Source organism: Dermacentor variabilis, chromosome 3 (assembly GCF_050947875.1).
Source record: "Dermacentor variabilis isolate Ectoservices chromosome 3, ASM5094787v1, whole genome shotgun sequence".
Lineage (NCBI taxonomy): Eukaryota > Metazoa > Arthropoda > Arachnida > Ixodida > Ixodidae > Dermacentor > Dermacentor variabilis.
In genome coordinates this window covers 213780330-213798260 of record NC_134570.1, presented here as the reverse complement: position 1 = coordinate 213798260, position 17931 = coordinate 213780330, and the positions used below count along the sequence as shown (strand labels likewise).

The window sequence follows — 17931 nt, the reverse complement described above, 5'->3', positions numbered from 1 at the left end:
GAAAAGAAAGTGTTTGTCATAGATCTATAGAAAATTCATATTGTTACAAGATTCCACTAGTATTTTTACACATATAGGTTACATGAATGTTTCAGGAACATACCACAGCTTTTTTCTCATTGTCACATTATACTTCTGTTGTGCATCTCCAGCTGATTGCCTGTAATCCAGTACTTAGTCAGATAAACACCAGCTCATTATTAAACCCAGCAGTTTATTCACTCACAATGTAGACAAACCAACTAGGGCTATAGCATGTTTTGACTCTTTGCCTAGCTGGAGTGTAAGTCGATCACCAGCAGTAACAAGCAGCAAGCAATAAACAAGAGTAAATACATGACATGCTACCAGGTAAAAATGTACCTGCAGTGGCCACGACATGCAAAAAGAAAACTCACCAATTGAGTTCAGCTCTTGGTTGTATACAGGATGGCTGTCAACTGCCGAGATGGTCCACCTGCACACAAGAGACACAATGCATGTCAAAATACATGTTTAGTGTATCGCTGGTTAGACAGCTGCTTTCTTATGTGTGATCTCTAGGACTTCAAGGCAGTTGCAAACAGATTCAAACTACAGAAAGCCCCTTTTAATATAGCATCAATCATCTGCATAGCACTTGCGATACCATTTTCTCAGAAACATATCACCGAGCGCATCACCATGCAATTTTGGAAGCACCGCCATGAAAATTATGGATCACAAAGTGCTACAAATTCAAGCTGGGAAGGCAAAGATAAGCACAGTGGTGTGCATGTGCGGACTACGTGCGGTAACTTGTAGATGGCACTAATCATATGAGGACTACCACATGGCAGTGGCTACTATGGGTTAGCATGATTGCATAAAAACATGGCAGTGCCAAGGCTGCCTGCTTCGATCTGAGGCTGCCCACTTCGGCCTGTCTACTACTTGCTTTCAGGCATAACAGCAACAGCAGCCATCATTCAGTTTTATCTCAAGGTGCGAACATAGTATTAGGAATGTTTTGTCATTGTGATTCGGGCCAACTGCTTTTGATGCCATTTAGATAAAGAACTGATGCCACCAAGCTGCGAATGTGCATTGTGAGCAGAGATGCCACCAGCAAAGAAATCAGCGATGACAACCTAGTCAGGATTGCACACAATAATTTTGCAACATCGGATGGTTAAGGCACTGCCACAGGGTGTGCACCCATGCCAGTGGCATCTCGTGTTATGGACGTCTTTGATACTATGCAGAGTTTTATCGGAGCGGGATGGAGTGCCTTAAAAGCAGAGCCTGTGCTTTGGTACCTCAGTACTTTTTTGTCTTTTCCCGCATTCCCTAGACGCTGGCAGTGTGCGCAATGGGGACAATCTGCTCCAACGCGAGCAGACCCTGGATGAACAGGTCACTGTTTTTGGGCATGGTCGACCACTTTGACATTAGTGCTGCCTCACATTTGTCTTCTGAAGGATCATTAACGGAAGAGATGGCCTTGGACGAGGACTTTACCTTGGTGTTTAGCCTCCATGCGGAGAAAAAAAATTCAGGACTTTACCAGTCAGCAACTTGGTACCAGAAAAGGTGAACAGCTACAAACGTCTTAAATTCGCTGAACAGGCAAAGCTTGTTCAGGCCGAATTGAAGAAATTCAAGCAAACCCCCGGAAGAACACTCTTTCTGTGGATGTCACCCTTAACACAATCTCACAACTAGGAAACATCTCCATTCATTCCTTTTTGGTGTATGGGGAACAACGTCTGGCATTATTTCCAGTGTGGAGGAATTTACAGATGACAATCTTGTTAAACTTCACTCGTTTCGAGTTCCATCTGTTAAAATCCGTCGATTTGGACGTTCCTGGCTCATCAAACTAGAATTTAGTTGGAAGCCCTGCCTTTGCACATAAAAATTCGCTACATGAGTCATTCAGTATGCCTTTATGTACCAAGATCGGTGAGTGAGCTTGGGTGAGTTATTCAATTATTCTGCCCACCTATGTCAACAAATCATGCAGTCTTGTTTTTGTTTGCAGCCCAAATGAGAGACGACCAAAGTGTTTCTGTGCACTGCCATGCCTCAGAGGCAACACCTTAAGGCATGGCAATGCAGTGTGCCAAAAAGTCAGGCAGGTGCTCAGCAGCTGCCACCACCACCACTGTACAATAAAAGCTTGTTAATTCGAATCCGTGAAGATGCTACGAAAATTCGAATTATATCAAATTCTAACTCATGGAAGTCAGAAAAAAAACTGCTCAGTTAAGGTGCGTATATAGTCAGATGTAGCGTGAGCACGCGCGCACACACGCCAGATCCCATTGGCAAGAACAACAAAGTCTATAGTTCGAAGCACTGGCGCAGCCAATGCAACCGGACGCGGCCAACGTGGTCTGACGCACCCGACATGGAGATGGTTCTTGCTCCATCTGTGCGTTCGTCGTGACGACTGCGTCGACCCACAATGCATCGTGCGGAGAAAAAAGGTACCCCCATTGCTGCGCCGACGGTCGCAGACAGCCGTTCAAAGTGTTCAAAGCGGCGTGCGAGTTGGGGATTGTTTTGCGCATGCGCCGAAGAGAGCAGCCAACGTTGCATGCATCGAAGTCTAGAGGGGATGGCATTTCGGCTGGCGCAGCACAAGCGGCATAGCGTGACTGGCCACAAGCAATGCACGCTGAAAACGTCGGACTAAAAACATGCCTTTGTGCCGCCGATGCTCGCACCAGGAAAAAGAGCTACACTCTAAAATGCACTCGCGAAATGCAGCACAACCTGCTGCGACATTAGTTTCCATTGTACTTTCATAGCTGCACCAGATGCACGCTGCCGAATTTTGCTATATGTACAGGCAGCGGCCAAACACGTATCCAAGTGATTCTGGGATATGTGTAATAGCTATGAATCTCAAAGGCTATGCTTTTTTGTACTGCGAGTGTCGATAAACGTCACAGCTGCCATGTTTCAAACATTACCTGGTACCGCTTCTTGGCAGAACACTACGTACAGAAAGAGCATAACCTCCGAAATGTAAGAGAAAGATGTAAAGAAAGAAAGAAACATGCAGCACTGCGTCCGGGTTTTTATCTTGAAGCTCTTGAGAAAGGGAGAGAATCGATCTGCTATGGAGGCGTTGGCCATGCCTAGTCAGGAGCAAATGCATCTCTCTCCAGTCAGGCCTAAATAAAAGGCCACAAATGGAAAGAGCAAACTGTGCGGCAAAGCCAGCATCGCCAACATGCTCCTGCGCATTAGTACTCTCCCCATCTACGATGGCGTGGAGTTCAAATTACTGGTGGCGGTGCGGATTTCAGTGTGAATTAGCGGGATGCATTACATATTGCCTTCTATATGTGGTTGGAAGGACCGCGGTGGCTACTTCGAATTATCCGAAATTTAGAATTAACGAGTTGTGAATTAATGAGCTTTTACTGTATAGCCCTTCCCCCAAATGGATGACGTATTGGACTGACTCTGCGATGCAAAACATTTTTCGTCAATGGATCTGAAGAGTGGCTACTGGGAAATCGAAGTCGACGAGAGGGACAGAGAAAAGACTGCCTTTATTATGCCGGATGGCCTCTTCAAATTCAAGGTTATGCCGTTTGGTCTCTGCTCAGCACATGCAACATTCCAGTGCATAATGGATACAGTCCTGGCAGACCTAAAGTGGCAGACGTGTCTCGTCTATTTGGATCCTTGTCGGAAACTTCGACAATCATCTCAGGCAGCTTGGAACCGTTTTTAAGACAACCATTTCATCTGGGCTCACCCTTGTGGGGATGCGTGACTCTCGCGCCTCCCCTGAGATCTAGTTTTCCCGCATGGCTCGTCTCCTGCAGGGCGGCTTCGCCTGCCGCGTGGCCTGGCGCCCGCGGCGGTAGGAGTGGTACAAGCGCGGTGCAAGAGATGGCGCGAGCGTCGCGCCGCTGCGATGTTACTCGGGCGCCGGGAGACAAGGCGCTCTGGCTCTTGGGGGGTCGAGACAGCAAGCGGCACGGACGTGCCGCGCCGCGCGTGGAGCGACCCTCTTCCCCGGCGGGTCGGCTAACAGCGAGGACGTCCCGCGCGCCGACCCATGCTTCTGCGAGACCGCCTCGCGTGGCCGCCTGCGAACGCGCCACGATTCGCGTGACCATACACGCGAACGACCAGGCGTTGGGATCCAGCATGGGGCGAACATATTCGCTCGCTTCCGGTCGCGGTGAGTCGGACTTCTGGATTTGTCGCGCGCCCATCGGCTTGTTTTATGGGTAGCAACTTGGCTAGCAGGCATTGATCTATGAAAGGTGCAATAAATGCCCTTGTGACTGTTTGCACTAGTGTGTACTGTCGTTCCTTTGTCCCAAGAGCACGGGTGTGAGAGACCCCACACCCTTAAGCCGGAAAAATGCTGCTTCGCGTACAAAGAGCTCATGCTCCGGGGCCACATGATTATCAAGTTCGCAGTCCATCCTGACCCACAGAAAACAGCTGTGATAGTGAAATTTTCGCAGCCCATCAACGAGAAAGCAGTACATAGATTCCTTGGCCTCTGCCTACTATAGGCGCTTTGTTAAGGACTTTTTTTGCATCACCAAACAATTGGCCCCATCTCCCAAAATCAGAAGTCAAGTTCAAGTAGCAAGTGCCACAAGCCGAAGCATTCCAAGAGCTTAAATGCTGCCTGCGGTCACCACCAGTACTTGACTGCTTCGACGAAAATGCCGATACAGAAATCCACATAGACGCACTAGTTCAAAGGAAGGATGGAGTCCAAAGCATCATAGCTTACGCTAGCTGCTCACCATTGAAAGTGGAAGCCAAACTACTGCAACCTTACCTGCAGGTAGGCCCTTCAAAGTTGTGAGGGACTGCTACGCATAGTGTTGGCTGGCAAATTTAAAGGGCCCGTCAGGACGCCTAGCACAATGGAGCCTCAGATTGCAAGGATTTGATATTACCATGGTCTACAAGTCTGCACAGAAACACTCTGATGCGGACTGCCTGTCTCACGTCACCACTGACTCGCTGCTGCAAGATGAGGACACCTTCTCGGGGACCATGAGTGCCGACAACTTCACCGAACAGCTGCGAACAGACCTAGAGCTAAAAAGCCTAGCTAAGTAATTGGAAGACAAGACCAAATTTGACCTGAGGATGTTTAGGCATGAATTGTCTTCATTTTCACTATAGAACCACGTCCCCATGAAGAAGAACTCCCCAGTCCACGCAAAGGACTTTCTCGTTGTGCCCGCAGCACTTCGGCCAGAAATCCTGCACACTCTGCATGGTACTTAGGGTTTTCCCGTACGCTCGCTAGAATACAAGAGAATTACTATTGGCTGCGCCTGGCTGTCGGCATCGCCCATTACGTCAAAACATGCCAAGACTGCCAGCAATGCAAGGCATCGCTAACAAGGCCAGGGGCTTTACTTTAGTTGATTAAGACTCCTTGTCAGCTGTTTTTACAGATCGGGACGAATTTGTTGAGACTCTTTCCGATGTTGAGACTCAAAAGGTAGTGTGACAGAAGTAGCGGAATTATTTGTTGAGAACATCCTGCTGTGACATGGTATGCCAGAAGTACTTTGTACTTCGGAACTGTACAGAGGAACGGCTTTTACAGCTTTACAGCTTTTACTCAAGCCATCCTGCAGTATAGCCAACAAGTGGATCGTCGTGGCCACCTATTACCTTACCTGTTGCGCAGAAACCAAAGCCCTGCCAAAAGGTAGTGTGACAGAAGTAGCGGAATTATTCGTTGAGAACATCCTGCTGTGACATGGTATGCCAGAAGTACTCTGTACTTCAGAACTGTACAGAGGAACGGCTTTTACTCAAGCCATCCTGCAGTATAGCCAGACAAGTCCCCGGAGGAGTCCCGCCTACCACCCTCAGATGAATGGCCAAACGGAACGCCGAACAAGATGCTCGCCAACATGTTAGTGATGTAGGTCGACATTGAACACAACATGTGGGATGCTGTCCTTCCGTACGTAACGTTTACTTACAACATGGCAGTGCAAGAAATCCCGCCGTTCAAGCTGGTTTGCAGAAGGAACCCGATGACTCTCGACGCCATGCTCCCGAGCATCACCAACGAAGAGAATCTCAACGTCACTGCCTATCTACAGCTTACCAAGGAAGCATGACAACTTGCCTGCCTGCACATCAAGAACCAGCAAGCCAGCGTAGGACCGACAACCAGCACTACAATCTTTGTTGACACTCAGTGGAATACCAGCACGGCAACCGAGTCTAAGTTTGGACTCTGATATGCCGACAAGGACGTAGTGAGAAACTTTTGTGATGCTATTTCGGACCCTACAAGATCATCCGGCATCTTGGCGCACTGGACTATGAGGTTGTGCCAGACGGCATTATGCAATCACAGCAGAGCCACTCGCGACCTGAAGTAGTACATGTTGTGTGCCATGAGCCTTTCTACCAGCGCCAGTGAACTCTCAGACTTTGTTTCTTTGTTGGTTATTTTTCTTTAATATGAGTACTTTACTTTTTAGCTCTCATGTTTGTAGCACAGGGATGAAGCTTTTTAAGAGACATGTGTACCGTATTTACTCGAATTTAATGTGCACTTTTTTCCTATAAAATGGGTCCAAAAATGGTGTGTGCGTTAGAATTGAGTACGACCCTAAATCTGCATTACCATATCGCCTTTGGCATTTCAAAATGGTCGCCTCGCACGCGCTTCGAGCGTTTGCTGCCGTAGCTTCCTCCATGTGCTGTAGTATGTGTGCTTTGGTTAGTGCATCGTCCGTCTTCCCAGTCTTCCCATTTTCTCTGTTTGCTCTATCAGCATGGAAGTGCAGACTGCAATGACATGCAGAGTTCATCACGATGCTGCAATTAAAAGGAAAGTGATCACGTGTGCGGAGGCGGACGGAAATGGGGGCGCATCACGGGCGTTCGGAGTTCCCGAAACTTGCGTGCGGGACTGGCGCAAACAGGAGAAGTGTTCTACTCCGGCAGCTGCTATGTACGGCACGGCCATGTGGTCCCTATCTTGAAAGCAATCTGTGGTGGAGACAGTCTACACATCTAGGCCCACTGTGTCGTGTACTCTTCCCTTAGTGCACGTTGAAGAGAGAGGCCTCACAAAAGTCAAGTAGCTCGCTCCTGCTTCCACACTCCAGCATTTTTATAAAAAGTTTCCGCGGTCACTGAGTGAGACGTGTTCATGTTTCCTTGTGCGCGCGTGACATGATGCTCGTTAATTTAGTTAGTAAGCGAATGTTTCAAAGTTTATACGACCGATAAAACTACTATCCTTACTTTTTGTATAGCTGTCTACTAGTTTGCTCTCGCAATCGATGCTTCGCCTTTCGGGCGAAACTTCGACTTTTTTTATTTATTGCAACTTTAGTGTATCAGCAGTAAATCTTTGTTTTTCCAAATGAGAGAAAGTTGTATTCCTATATGAAAGAATGAGGTGCGTGGTACTGTAAGGGACTTCTCTTCCTTTAGGTCGCAGCAAATGGGTGCACATTACAATTGAGGGCGATTTCTTTCCTTTTTTTGGTCACGAAAAACAGGTGTGCATCCCAATCGGGAGCGCGTTAGAATCGAGTAAATACGGTACTTGTTTGTTCTTTCCTCTGGGACTGCATTTCACCCACTAGCAGCTTGGAGTTGTCACTCCGCGTGCCTGCGTGATTTGGAACTTACACGAGTGTTATCGTTGATTCTATCTATTGTGTATGTTCTCGCCGTACCTTTTATAATTAGATTGCATGTGTGATGCGAATTGTGTAGTACTTTCTAGAAGACATGCGGGCACTAGCGATTACGCTGGAACCTTCAATGACTCATGTATAAATGCCGACGCGCTTGACCTGCTGATCAGATTCCACCAATTGTACGCTTCACAGCAGTGAAAATTTTACCTAAGTGTATCGCTTCACGGTAGCACGCACCTTGCTGAAATGAAGTCACATTTCCGCAACTCATCACTGCTTGCCCAGTGCACATGTGCTGCCTAATGCAGCCCTGCAATTAAGTGCTTCATTCATTGAGCTTTCTTTAATTCAAACTCCTTTTAATTTGAGCACATTTTTGGGCCCCTTCGAGTTTGAATTATGGAAATTCAACTGTAATGCAATTTTTAGTGCGTAAACCTGTGTTATAACTGGGTTCAACTGATTACTAGGGGTGAGTGAACATCAAGTTTTCAATTTCTAAGTAAATTCGAATTATGAAAACTGCATGCAAATTGAATAAAATCATTTTTGATTATTTTTTAGAAAAATGCAATTTTTTCACCAACCAGATGTACGAGAAAAAAGAAAGCAAGCTTATTGCAAAGCAAATAGCAAACAGGAAAATTATGCTTCGTCGTCAACAAAATCCTCTAGTACAACACTTTCGCTTGGCAGTTTTATAACTACAGTTATTTAATGCTGTCACGAAGGAATGATAGCTGCTCAAAATGTTTGGGGAGACGAGACACCCTCCTGTTTGTGGCAGTTCCTTCAGACACCGAAAAGAGCTGCTCCCTGGACACATTAGTGTCTGGTATCGGCAGGTGTCGCTTCACAAGTCGAGCCAGCAGTGAGCAGCAGGCTTACGCCCCTACTCACATAGATCTTTTTGGCCTAAAATTTCATCCCGCACTCACAGTTCAACCTGTGCTTGTGGCAGTGAAAACTGTTGCTGGTTGATGAGCTTATCAAATTCTTTCCACAGTGCTGGCGTGGAAGGAGCCTCTTCAGGAGCTTTCGTTGTTGAGGACATATCTCGGTTCCTTGGTGTCGAAATTTTCCTTGCCTCTTCCAAGCCATGTTTTTAATCCATTTTGCCATTGAGGCACCCTGGTGGTACTCAACCAGTTTAGAATGAGGATCTAAAAACATTGCCAAGCTTGCTACTTGGTTGAATTTGTAGTTTGTAAACAGTCTGATTAGTAGCAGACACAGAGGTTTCACCTGGTGGCTCGTGTGTCCAGATGCACAAAGGGGCAGCACTAGTGTGGATATTTGGGCTGATAATGATAGGTAGCAATAAGCACCAGTAGGAGACTCATGACAATGCCCCCTTTTTACTTTTGATATGGTTCACTGCACGGCAAATATGCTTCATTGCAATACATTCTGTATGCTTTGCCACATACACAACTGTACTGCGGCGAAATTGACTTAAAGAACAGATAAAAACAATTTTCGGGGCTTCAAATATTTTCTATAGTAGAACTGCCTTTCAAATCGAATCGAATACTAATCGATTTGAATTGCATATTCGGAGTTCAGAATATCTGCACACCGCTAGTAATTACCACTACGGAACATCCAGCATGGATGAGCCTTGCCGGGTGTTGTGATTGGCTCATCTCTTGAATAACCTCATTCTTTGGTAGCAGACTCACACTTCATCTTCAGCTGTCTCTTCTGCCAGGTATGCTCGGTCATTGAGCATCAGGGCCTTCTTGCGTCCTAGGAAACGCTCAGCCTCAAACACGTTCTCCAGGTGTGAGCCAAGCTTGACAATGAGCTGCAAAGACAGGTTACAGAAGTGAAGCATCTTTAAACCTCCTTTTACTAACATTTATCTTTGGACCACAAAGTTAGTCAAAGCAGACACATTTTAAACATGCTATCTTTAAAAAAAAAAACTATTTGGGTACCTTTCATGCGTGCTACATGGACCGGGCTTTTGCAGAACTATTCGTCCCTCCCACTTCCACAGGCTAGAGCCCTACCGTCTTTCTTGCAAATAAAGTCTGTCTTAGAGCAGCCTGTTTCACAAACAATGGAAAACTTATGCATCAATATATGTGCCTAAAATACAAGTAATCTATGGTAGCTTGTATTGTACCATATCTGGTACCTCCAGCAAAAATGCCAGGAGTCATTGAAGCCAAACGAAACACAAGAGAGTTAAGCTGTGGTTTTCTTTGCATGTAGGTCTGATTTCATTATCTCATTTATATTCATACTAAAGGAACAACAAAAACAGACTCTTGGCCACTGCCAACAAATGGTCAACAAGTGGAGATCCCTTGGCTTCGGTTACTGCATTTTCCCTCATCGTGAACATTACAGGGAGAGCTGGAAAAAAAAAGAACAGAAAAAAAAATATGATGCTGTTCTAATGAAGCTTTGGTGATTGATGACGCTTATTTAATGCTATATAAAGACTGGTTTGGTAGGTTCGGTTTGATTTGATGAGCACATGCCCTTCTGGAGGATTGGCATAGAACAAGCGCACACACAGTGGCACATACTGAGTGGCTAACTCAAAGAAAATGAAGTAAATCAAGCAATCTGTGCAATTATAATGCACCGTTTCATTAACAGATTGGCGTTCTTTAAGGATGCCTGTGAGCTAGCATTATACGTTCCAGTTTTATGTAGGAAGTTATTTTAGGTTACACAGAACAAAAGTTGGGCATATTTGGCCAGCTTACAAGGGTTATATAAGCCACTTTGTAGGTAGTTTTATATTATATTACTCTTGTGTGTGTGTGTGTGTGTGTGTGTGTGTGTGTGTGTGTGTGTGTGTGTGTGTGTGTGTGTGTGTGTATATATATATATATATTGTAGAAGAGAAGCAGACAAGATGGCCGTTGCACCTGGTTTACTTCTGCCTCCTCTAGACTCAGTTCACTTCGTCTTCACAACATATATACAGTGGACTCTCTTTAAATGGAACTTCAAGGGACCAGGGAAATTGGTTTTGTTTATCAGGAGTTCCATTTACTGAGAGACAAAGCTTAATACAATTGCATGAATACAAAACCAACCAACAATGAGAATGGTGTTCCATTTAAGAGGCAGTTCCGTTTAAGCGATTTCCATTTATCGAGATTCCACTATGTGTATATATATATATCCAGTAAGATAGCAACTGGTCCTGCAGCAGTCAGGCAACCATGCCAAGCCAGGGAAAGCAGGCAAAGAAAGTTTTGCTTTTTATTTATTTGTTTGCACATGCTGCAGCGCAATAAGCGATGTAGCAGGAGTGGATTAACAAAGGGAAATTATACACAGAAAAAATATGACACAACGATGAGGGTGGTGTGCTGGCTAAGACCGTTCATCTTGGATTTCAGATACAAAACTCTGGGGTAAGCATGAGCGAATAAACCCAGGTAAGGAATTCCAGTCTTCTATGGAACGAGGGAAAAAGCTGAATTTAAATATATTAGTGTGTGCAAAGTAGAGCATCAAATTCAAGATGTGATGCCGTCTCGTCGATGACTTTGGTTAGCATAGTTGTTTTTTCAAAGTCTAACGGAAGTACTGATGATGCTGTGCAAGAAATCTAACGATACTATGCGGCAACTTAAATAGAGTGAAATTAAATTCAAGGAACGAAGTGCACAAGAGGGTGAAAAGCTACCATCATAACGGTGACATATAAATCTTACAGCTTTCTTCTGAATTGCTTATAGTCTGTTATCTCACACTGCTTATAAGGATTCCAAATGACAGATGCGTAGTCAACAACAGGACGGATTAGCGATTTATATAACAGTAGCTTAGTATCTTTTGGAGAGTTGGATAGTGTATGACGCAGGTAACCTAACTTTTTTAGTGCTTTGTTGCAAATGTAATCAATATGATAAGACCATGACATGTTATGCGTAAAAATGACATTGAGACACCGATAAAAGATAAATGCCTTCCACGAGACGTTTATATTTCTCTTCTGCCAAGTACAAGGTTCCAGCCTCATTCTGACATGCATGCAACTCCAGGCGGTCAAAACCTGTGCAGCTTCAAGACATGAATCAATCATAGTCACTCGTTGCCCCTGCTGCAAAGTGGGCCCCTTACAGACTCAAAATGAGCCTGTCACAGAGGTGACACACACACGGAGACTGCGTCCCTTTGCCCTTTTTCCGAGCCAGGGCTGCTTGTGACACTTTCATGTAATGAGTATGAGAGATGGCAACACAGGCATGGGGCATTGGTCCAATGGCCAGTCAGCCAAGTATGGAAGAACCTTGTTGGTACAAACCCATTACTTATGTATGATTTCTGGCACCGTTCCTGATCGAGAACATAAAAAATGACCCAATACTGTAACGCTTTATCTTTACAGGTTCATATGTTCCCGGAGTACACAATCTTTCAGCACCAACCAATCATGCAGGCGAGTGTCTCGCACTATTGCTTTCAGTGATAGGTAAGCAGACAGGAATAAGTTTTCCCAATGTGTATAGCATGAAACGATATGCACCAGAATGCTGATTGTATAGAGTGTACAAGTGCAAGCATTAGCAAGCTGCAGTAAGCTAAGCAAGATGGGAATACTCCTAAACTATTGCGGTGGCAGCCACCACAGAGCAAAAAGAAAAATCAGATTTGGCAGAAGCTGAGAACTGATAGCAGAATAAGATCTTTCTAGAGGGTTGCACCACCTCCACTGCGACGCTACGTGGCGCTTCATTTTGAGAATGTGCATATTTCCGTATGTTTAGCAGCTGTTGTGCAAGCACAGTTGTGAGGCTCAAAGGGTTAAACTGGAATGTGAAGGTAATGAGGGAAATTAGAAGACAACTTGCCGTCAATGGGAGCTGAACATGCAACCTCTGCATTATGTGTACTATGCTCTACTATTAAGCTACCATGGCCGCCATCCTTTCATCCACTTTCTTATGTGTAGCAGCCCAGGGAGTGTGAATCGGCATGGCCATGGTGGCAGAGGAGGAATGTTCTTTTGATTGTAGTTTTCCCATTGCATATGAGCAGTTCATTGTCAACAAGTTTGAATACAGCGTGAAATGTAGCATATCAATTCTCTAACTCAATTCAAGACTAAACATTAGATGAATAGTTTTGTCATAACACGCCAACATCGCAGACCTTACATACTTTCAAACAAACAATTAAGTGAAATATGTGACTGACGTGTTATAGCTGACTAGCAAATAGTGTACTATTGCCCTTATTTTAATGTACTACATAATCAACAATGTTTTAATCATGTTTTTTCTTTTTTACTTTGTTTAGCCTTACCTGAAATACAGACATTGTTTTCTCGCGCTCTATTTTGTATTCACAGTGCTGTATGTTACTTTTTTTTCTAACTGTGTAACTTCTCTCTTGCCTTACTGCAGGAACCGACCCCTTTGGGTGCCCATGAAATAGAAACAAACAAGCTACTGCTTTTGTCCCAGCAAACTTGGCCTACACTTACGTCCAAGTAGAAGCGGTCCAGCTGTTTTGGCTTGTCCTTGAAAGCGTAGCCCACACGAAAATCCAAGCTGGACAGCTGCACAACCACAAGAAAGAATGTTCACATGGCACACAAGCTCCCACACAGTCACCAGATTTGTTCAAAACAAAATGGCTGTCCAGTTCATGTGAGCATTGTGATAAAATGCTTGGAAACGACTGTTCTGCTGAAAACCTTTTCCCCACACTTCTGGGCTCTTGTTCTTTCAGAAATAACTTCTTGGACAAATGTTTACCACCTAAAATGACGCTAACTTACTGCTAGCAATAGGAGTGAGCAAAGTAAAATGTAGAAATTATTGTACAAGTTACAGGTGCTGCAAGATGCTGCGCTGGTCATGACACTTCTATTCTTGTGGAATCCCTTTTGCATTGCTGCTGGGATACTTAATTTGAAAATAACAATGTAATTTAATTTGTAGGGTTGTGCAAACGTTTGAAAGTGTCTAATACTGAACTGAATATATTATCCTATTAAATTCAGTCCCTGAACCAATTAATTGTTCAGAATCATTGACTGTTGGGCCACTCGGTGTACGGCAGAATAAAGATGGAAGGAAACGATGTGAGCACCTGTCCTGTTCACATTCCGTTCTGCTCGCAACCAAATACAGTAAAACCTTGTTAAACTGCTTAAATGGTAGTTTCATTTTAAAAGTAGTAAAGTCAAATCCCGAACTCGGTGGCCATTGAACGTACTGCTTCTTGTATCCGCGTAAACCGTACTAGCTTGTTGCGTACGTATCGGTTAACACATAGTTTTGCACTTTTCGTAGCGCAATCATGGCGGTAGGTCGGCCAAGCAGAAGAATGAGCCTCAGAGATCGGAACGGCCTCCAAGATCAAACGCAGAGGGCACTTGGAAGGGTGAAGCCACATTTACATCATTTCGGCGCCGAGCCAGAGACCGTTGTGGCTGGTTAGTGGTGGCCTGTGTTGTGGTGCCGTGCAAGCTAGGGCAAAAACTGGGTGCTCAGCATAAAAGAAAAATTGGGCATCGTTCGTGCTATCGAACATGGCACAAAGTCGGCGCTGGCACGTGAGAGGTATCGACCATTGATGATGGTGTGTGGCATTTAGAATGTGAAGGAGAAGATGCTCAGCAGTGCTGCTGGGACCGCGAAGATGTTGGGTACAAGGTTCAACTTTTCAAGGTTCAATGTTTAACCATCGTTGCCTCTGTTATTGCCGAAGTGTCGCCTAACGACAGTGATGAGAAAGACATGGAAAGTGACAGCATGGGTGACCTGACAGTGGCACAAGCTGCACATTATGCCAGCCTCGTGCGGGTGTTTGCTGAGAAGGGGCTGGAAGAAGGGGGCTGGCAGAAAAGCTGGCTCGCAGCTTAAGGGAGTTTGAGGCTACTGTTGCTGCGGCATCAACTGAAAACAACAGACTTTTTTAGTGCGAAATTAATAAATACTGCATGTTTTTTTGCCCTTTCATCGCACTCTCTCCAAGTTCTGTTTTTGACAGGTAAGTGGGCAATCTCACGCTATTTCGGTTAAAGGGCCCCTCATCAGGTCTGGCCATTTTGAGCTGACAAGCGCCATGCATACAATGAACGCTAACGGTTGTGCCTGCTAAGTATCTTCGTATTTCTTGATAGTAACAAAGTAATTCATATGTGGCAGCGCGGGTTTCGAAAAAGGCTGTCGACAGTAACCCAACATCTTGAAATAGTTCATGATCTCGCTGCAGCATTAGATAACCATAGCCAGGTCAACATTATTGTTTTAGACTTTGAAAAAGCCTTTGATTGTGTGTCTCATCCCAAACTGTAACTAAAGATAAAATCACTACTTAAAAATGATACCCTGCTAATGTGGTTAGAAGCTTATCGCTTGTGCCATCGTCAGAATATTAATAATGTGTCTCGTGCCATCATCAGAAGATTAATAATGTGTCCTCTAAATCTGTTTCAGTTGAGTCTGGAATCCCTGAGGGATCGGTTCTTGGACCACTCTTTCTTTTAATCTTCATTAATAACATTGCCGATGCAATCCCTGTCAAAATCAGGCTCTTCGCTGACGACTGCGTAATTTACAATGAAATCTCTAGTTTCGAAGATCAGGTTGGCTTAAACTATTTGGCCAAAATACAGGAATGGTGCACCAAATGGCAAACGACCGTAAACTGCAAAAAGACTGTAGTAGTGATGGTCACTAGCAAAAAGAAACTGTTACATTTCAGATATTGCCTTAACACCCACGCCTTAGATGTAGTATCATGTTATAAGTATCTCGGAGTAATAATTACAAGCGACTTGAGATGGAATGGGCACATAGTATATATTGAAAAAAAAAAAAAAGGCAATGAAAAAATTTGGGTACCTGAGACGAACACTGGTTCAACATGCAACATAAAACTGTTACAATATGAAACATATCTTAGACCAATACTGGAATATGCCGCCGCCGTTTGGGACCCCTACGCACTGACGAACATCACCAAACTTGAAAAGGTGCAGCACAAATTCGTAAGATTTATCTATAACACATATAATTGGCACGCATCTCTAACACAGCTCCTACTTGACGCACAGTTGGAAAGGCCTTAACAGGAACAGAGGAAACTTTTTTACTGGCTTTTTCATGACCAGCTAGGTATTAACAAAGCCCATTACATCGACACTGCTAACCCGCACAAAACACATTCTTTTCACCCAAAAAAGTTAAGGAATATTCCTGGAAGACTAACATTTTTAAAGAGTCGTACTTCCCAAGAGCAGCTCGGCAGTGGAATGCCTTATCTACAGATACCGTACAATGCACAAATGTTTCGTTGTTCTCTAGTGTGCTGTCATGAAATTTTCTCTCCATATTGTTATTTGCTTCTCGTTTTGTTTTTTGAGTGGAGTTTAGACCATGGCATCAAGTTGCATTGTTTTTATTCTCTTGTCTTGTTTGTTTTTCCTTTTTTATCTGTTCTATTTTTTCATACAAAACTTGGTAGAATGTGCTGGTTTGCCCTCATGGTGATTTGATTACAGTGATATGTTTGTTAAGATCCCATGTATGAAATGCTGTAAAGTCACATTTGCTTTGTACACCTACCGCTGCCTTAAGCATGGAACTCAGGCTGGCAGTATTCTTCTAAATAAATAAATAAATAAATAAATAAATAAATAAATAAATAATTTACATCAGTACGTGCCATGGAAAAAGCTGAAATTTCAAACCAAGCACTGTTTGCCCTTATCCTTGCGGGTGCCACGCTACAAGCCGGAAGGTGACGTGCTCGTGGTGACATGTGACTTCGAGAATTATTCAAGGCAACATCTGTTATTTGTGTAACTTGTTGCATCAATAGACGAATGAAGATTTAGAGAAATAATAAATAAACACAGACTGAATGTTTGCATGTGTTTGTTTTACTTTGCACCACAGCAAGAGAGTTGTACTTTCGTTTCGTCTGCTTGTTCCCACGTTGTAGAGTCGCACGTGTCGACACCAAAACTATGTCATCTTCTGGCGTGTTCTAGCATGCGATCATGCTCTGTGATCCGCTTGTGCCGGCCTCAGTGTTCGTGTAGCACTGACTTATACCACTAGTCAGGTGTCCTCGTTCATTGCGCATGCACAATCATGCTCTGCGCAAAACATGAGACAATCACAGCTCGCGCGCGCCACCATCGGTGGAAGTGTGCCGTGCAGGAACAAAGCAAGGCGGAAAAAGATGAAGGCAGGGCCTTGACATACGTGTCACGCGATCCTTGAGGTCTGGTATGTGAGAACACAGGGAAGGAATTTCGCTTGCAGAGGCTAGACAGGGCAAAGTGGAAAAGGTTTCTCTCTTGGCAGTGGCAGTCGCCCCCTGAAATCATGGGTTCCCAGCACTAAAATATTTCTATCTCAGCTATTAATGAACCAATGTGAAAAATTCTTGCAGCTGAACGCTCCTTAGAGGGCATGTAACAATTTCCAGCATATAACAAAAATTTGCTATGGGGCCTGGTGAGGGGCCTTTTAAGCAGTACTATCGTATAGTACATACTTTTTCCGAGCTCCGGCCAACTTTGGTTTAACAAGGTTTCACTGTACGTAGTTGCCATTCACTAATCATCATCATCATCATCATCATCATCATCAGCCTGTTTTTATGTCCACTGCAAGATGAAGGCCTCTCCCTGCGATCTCCAATTACTCCTGTCCTGCGCCAACTGATTCCAACTAGCACCCACGAATTTCCTAATTTCATCGCTCCACCTAGTCTTCTGCCGTCCTTGACTGCGTTTCCCTTCTCAGACGTATATTTACAGGACATTCACAATAATTGTAGCACTTGACAAGATGGAAGTCAGAGCGTGAAGTCCAGAGCGTCGTCTTCTTCTGACCAAGATGAAAATATCTTTATCAGGGTGTAACATGACCCCCGGTGGCTGAAACACCGGGTCAGTGCTGGTTAGGAGGCGGGCGAGTGATACAACTTAAGATGCGTGACGTGGATTACGTCGGAGCGATGCTGAGCCATGGTTGGCTCAAGGGGCGATTTCGTACGTGGCGTCAGTTACTTGACGCAAGACACGGTAAGGGCCGGAGTAGCGTGAAAGTAACTTCTCCGAGAGGCCAACGCATCGCGATGGCGACCAAAGGAGAACCAGGGCGCCCGGTGAGTAATGGACGTCACGATGACGGGCGTCATATAAGCACCGCTGATTGTCCTGCGACTCCACAAGTCGACGTCGGGCAATATAGCGTGCTTCTTGTGCTTTGAGTATGGCTTCACAGGCGTACTCAGATGTGGAATTCAGACTAGCAGGCAGAGCGGTGTCCAAAGGTAGCGTAGG

The 17931-nt window shown here is 44.7% G+C and overlaps 1 protein-coding gene across 1 annotated transcript in view; it reads right to left on the bottom strand.

Moving 5' to 3' along the window:
• Positions 1–17931, bottom strand: part of LOC142575015 (endothelin-converting enzyme 2-like) — a 211005-nt gene that overhangs the window by 71023 nt on the left and 122051 nt on the right. Inside the window, exons 10-12 of the mRNA XM_075683991.1 lie at positions 13105–13179; positions 9326–9450; positions 399–457 (exon numbers count right to left, since the gene is read on the bottom strand). Of these exons, the coding sequence (XP_075540106.1) occupies positions 399–457; positions 9326–9450; positions 13105–13179 (259 nt within the window). The remainder of the gene's footprint in view (positions 1–398; positions 458–9325; positions 9451–13104; positions 13180–17931) is intronic.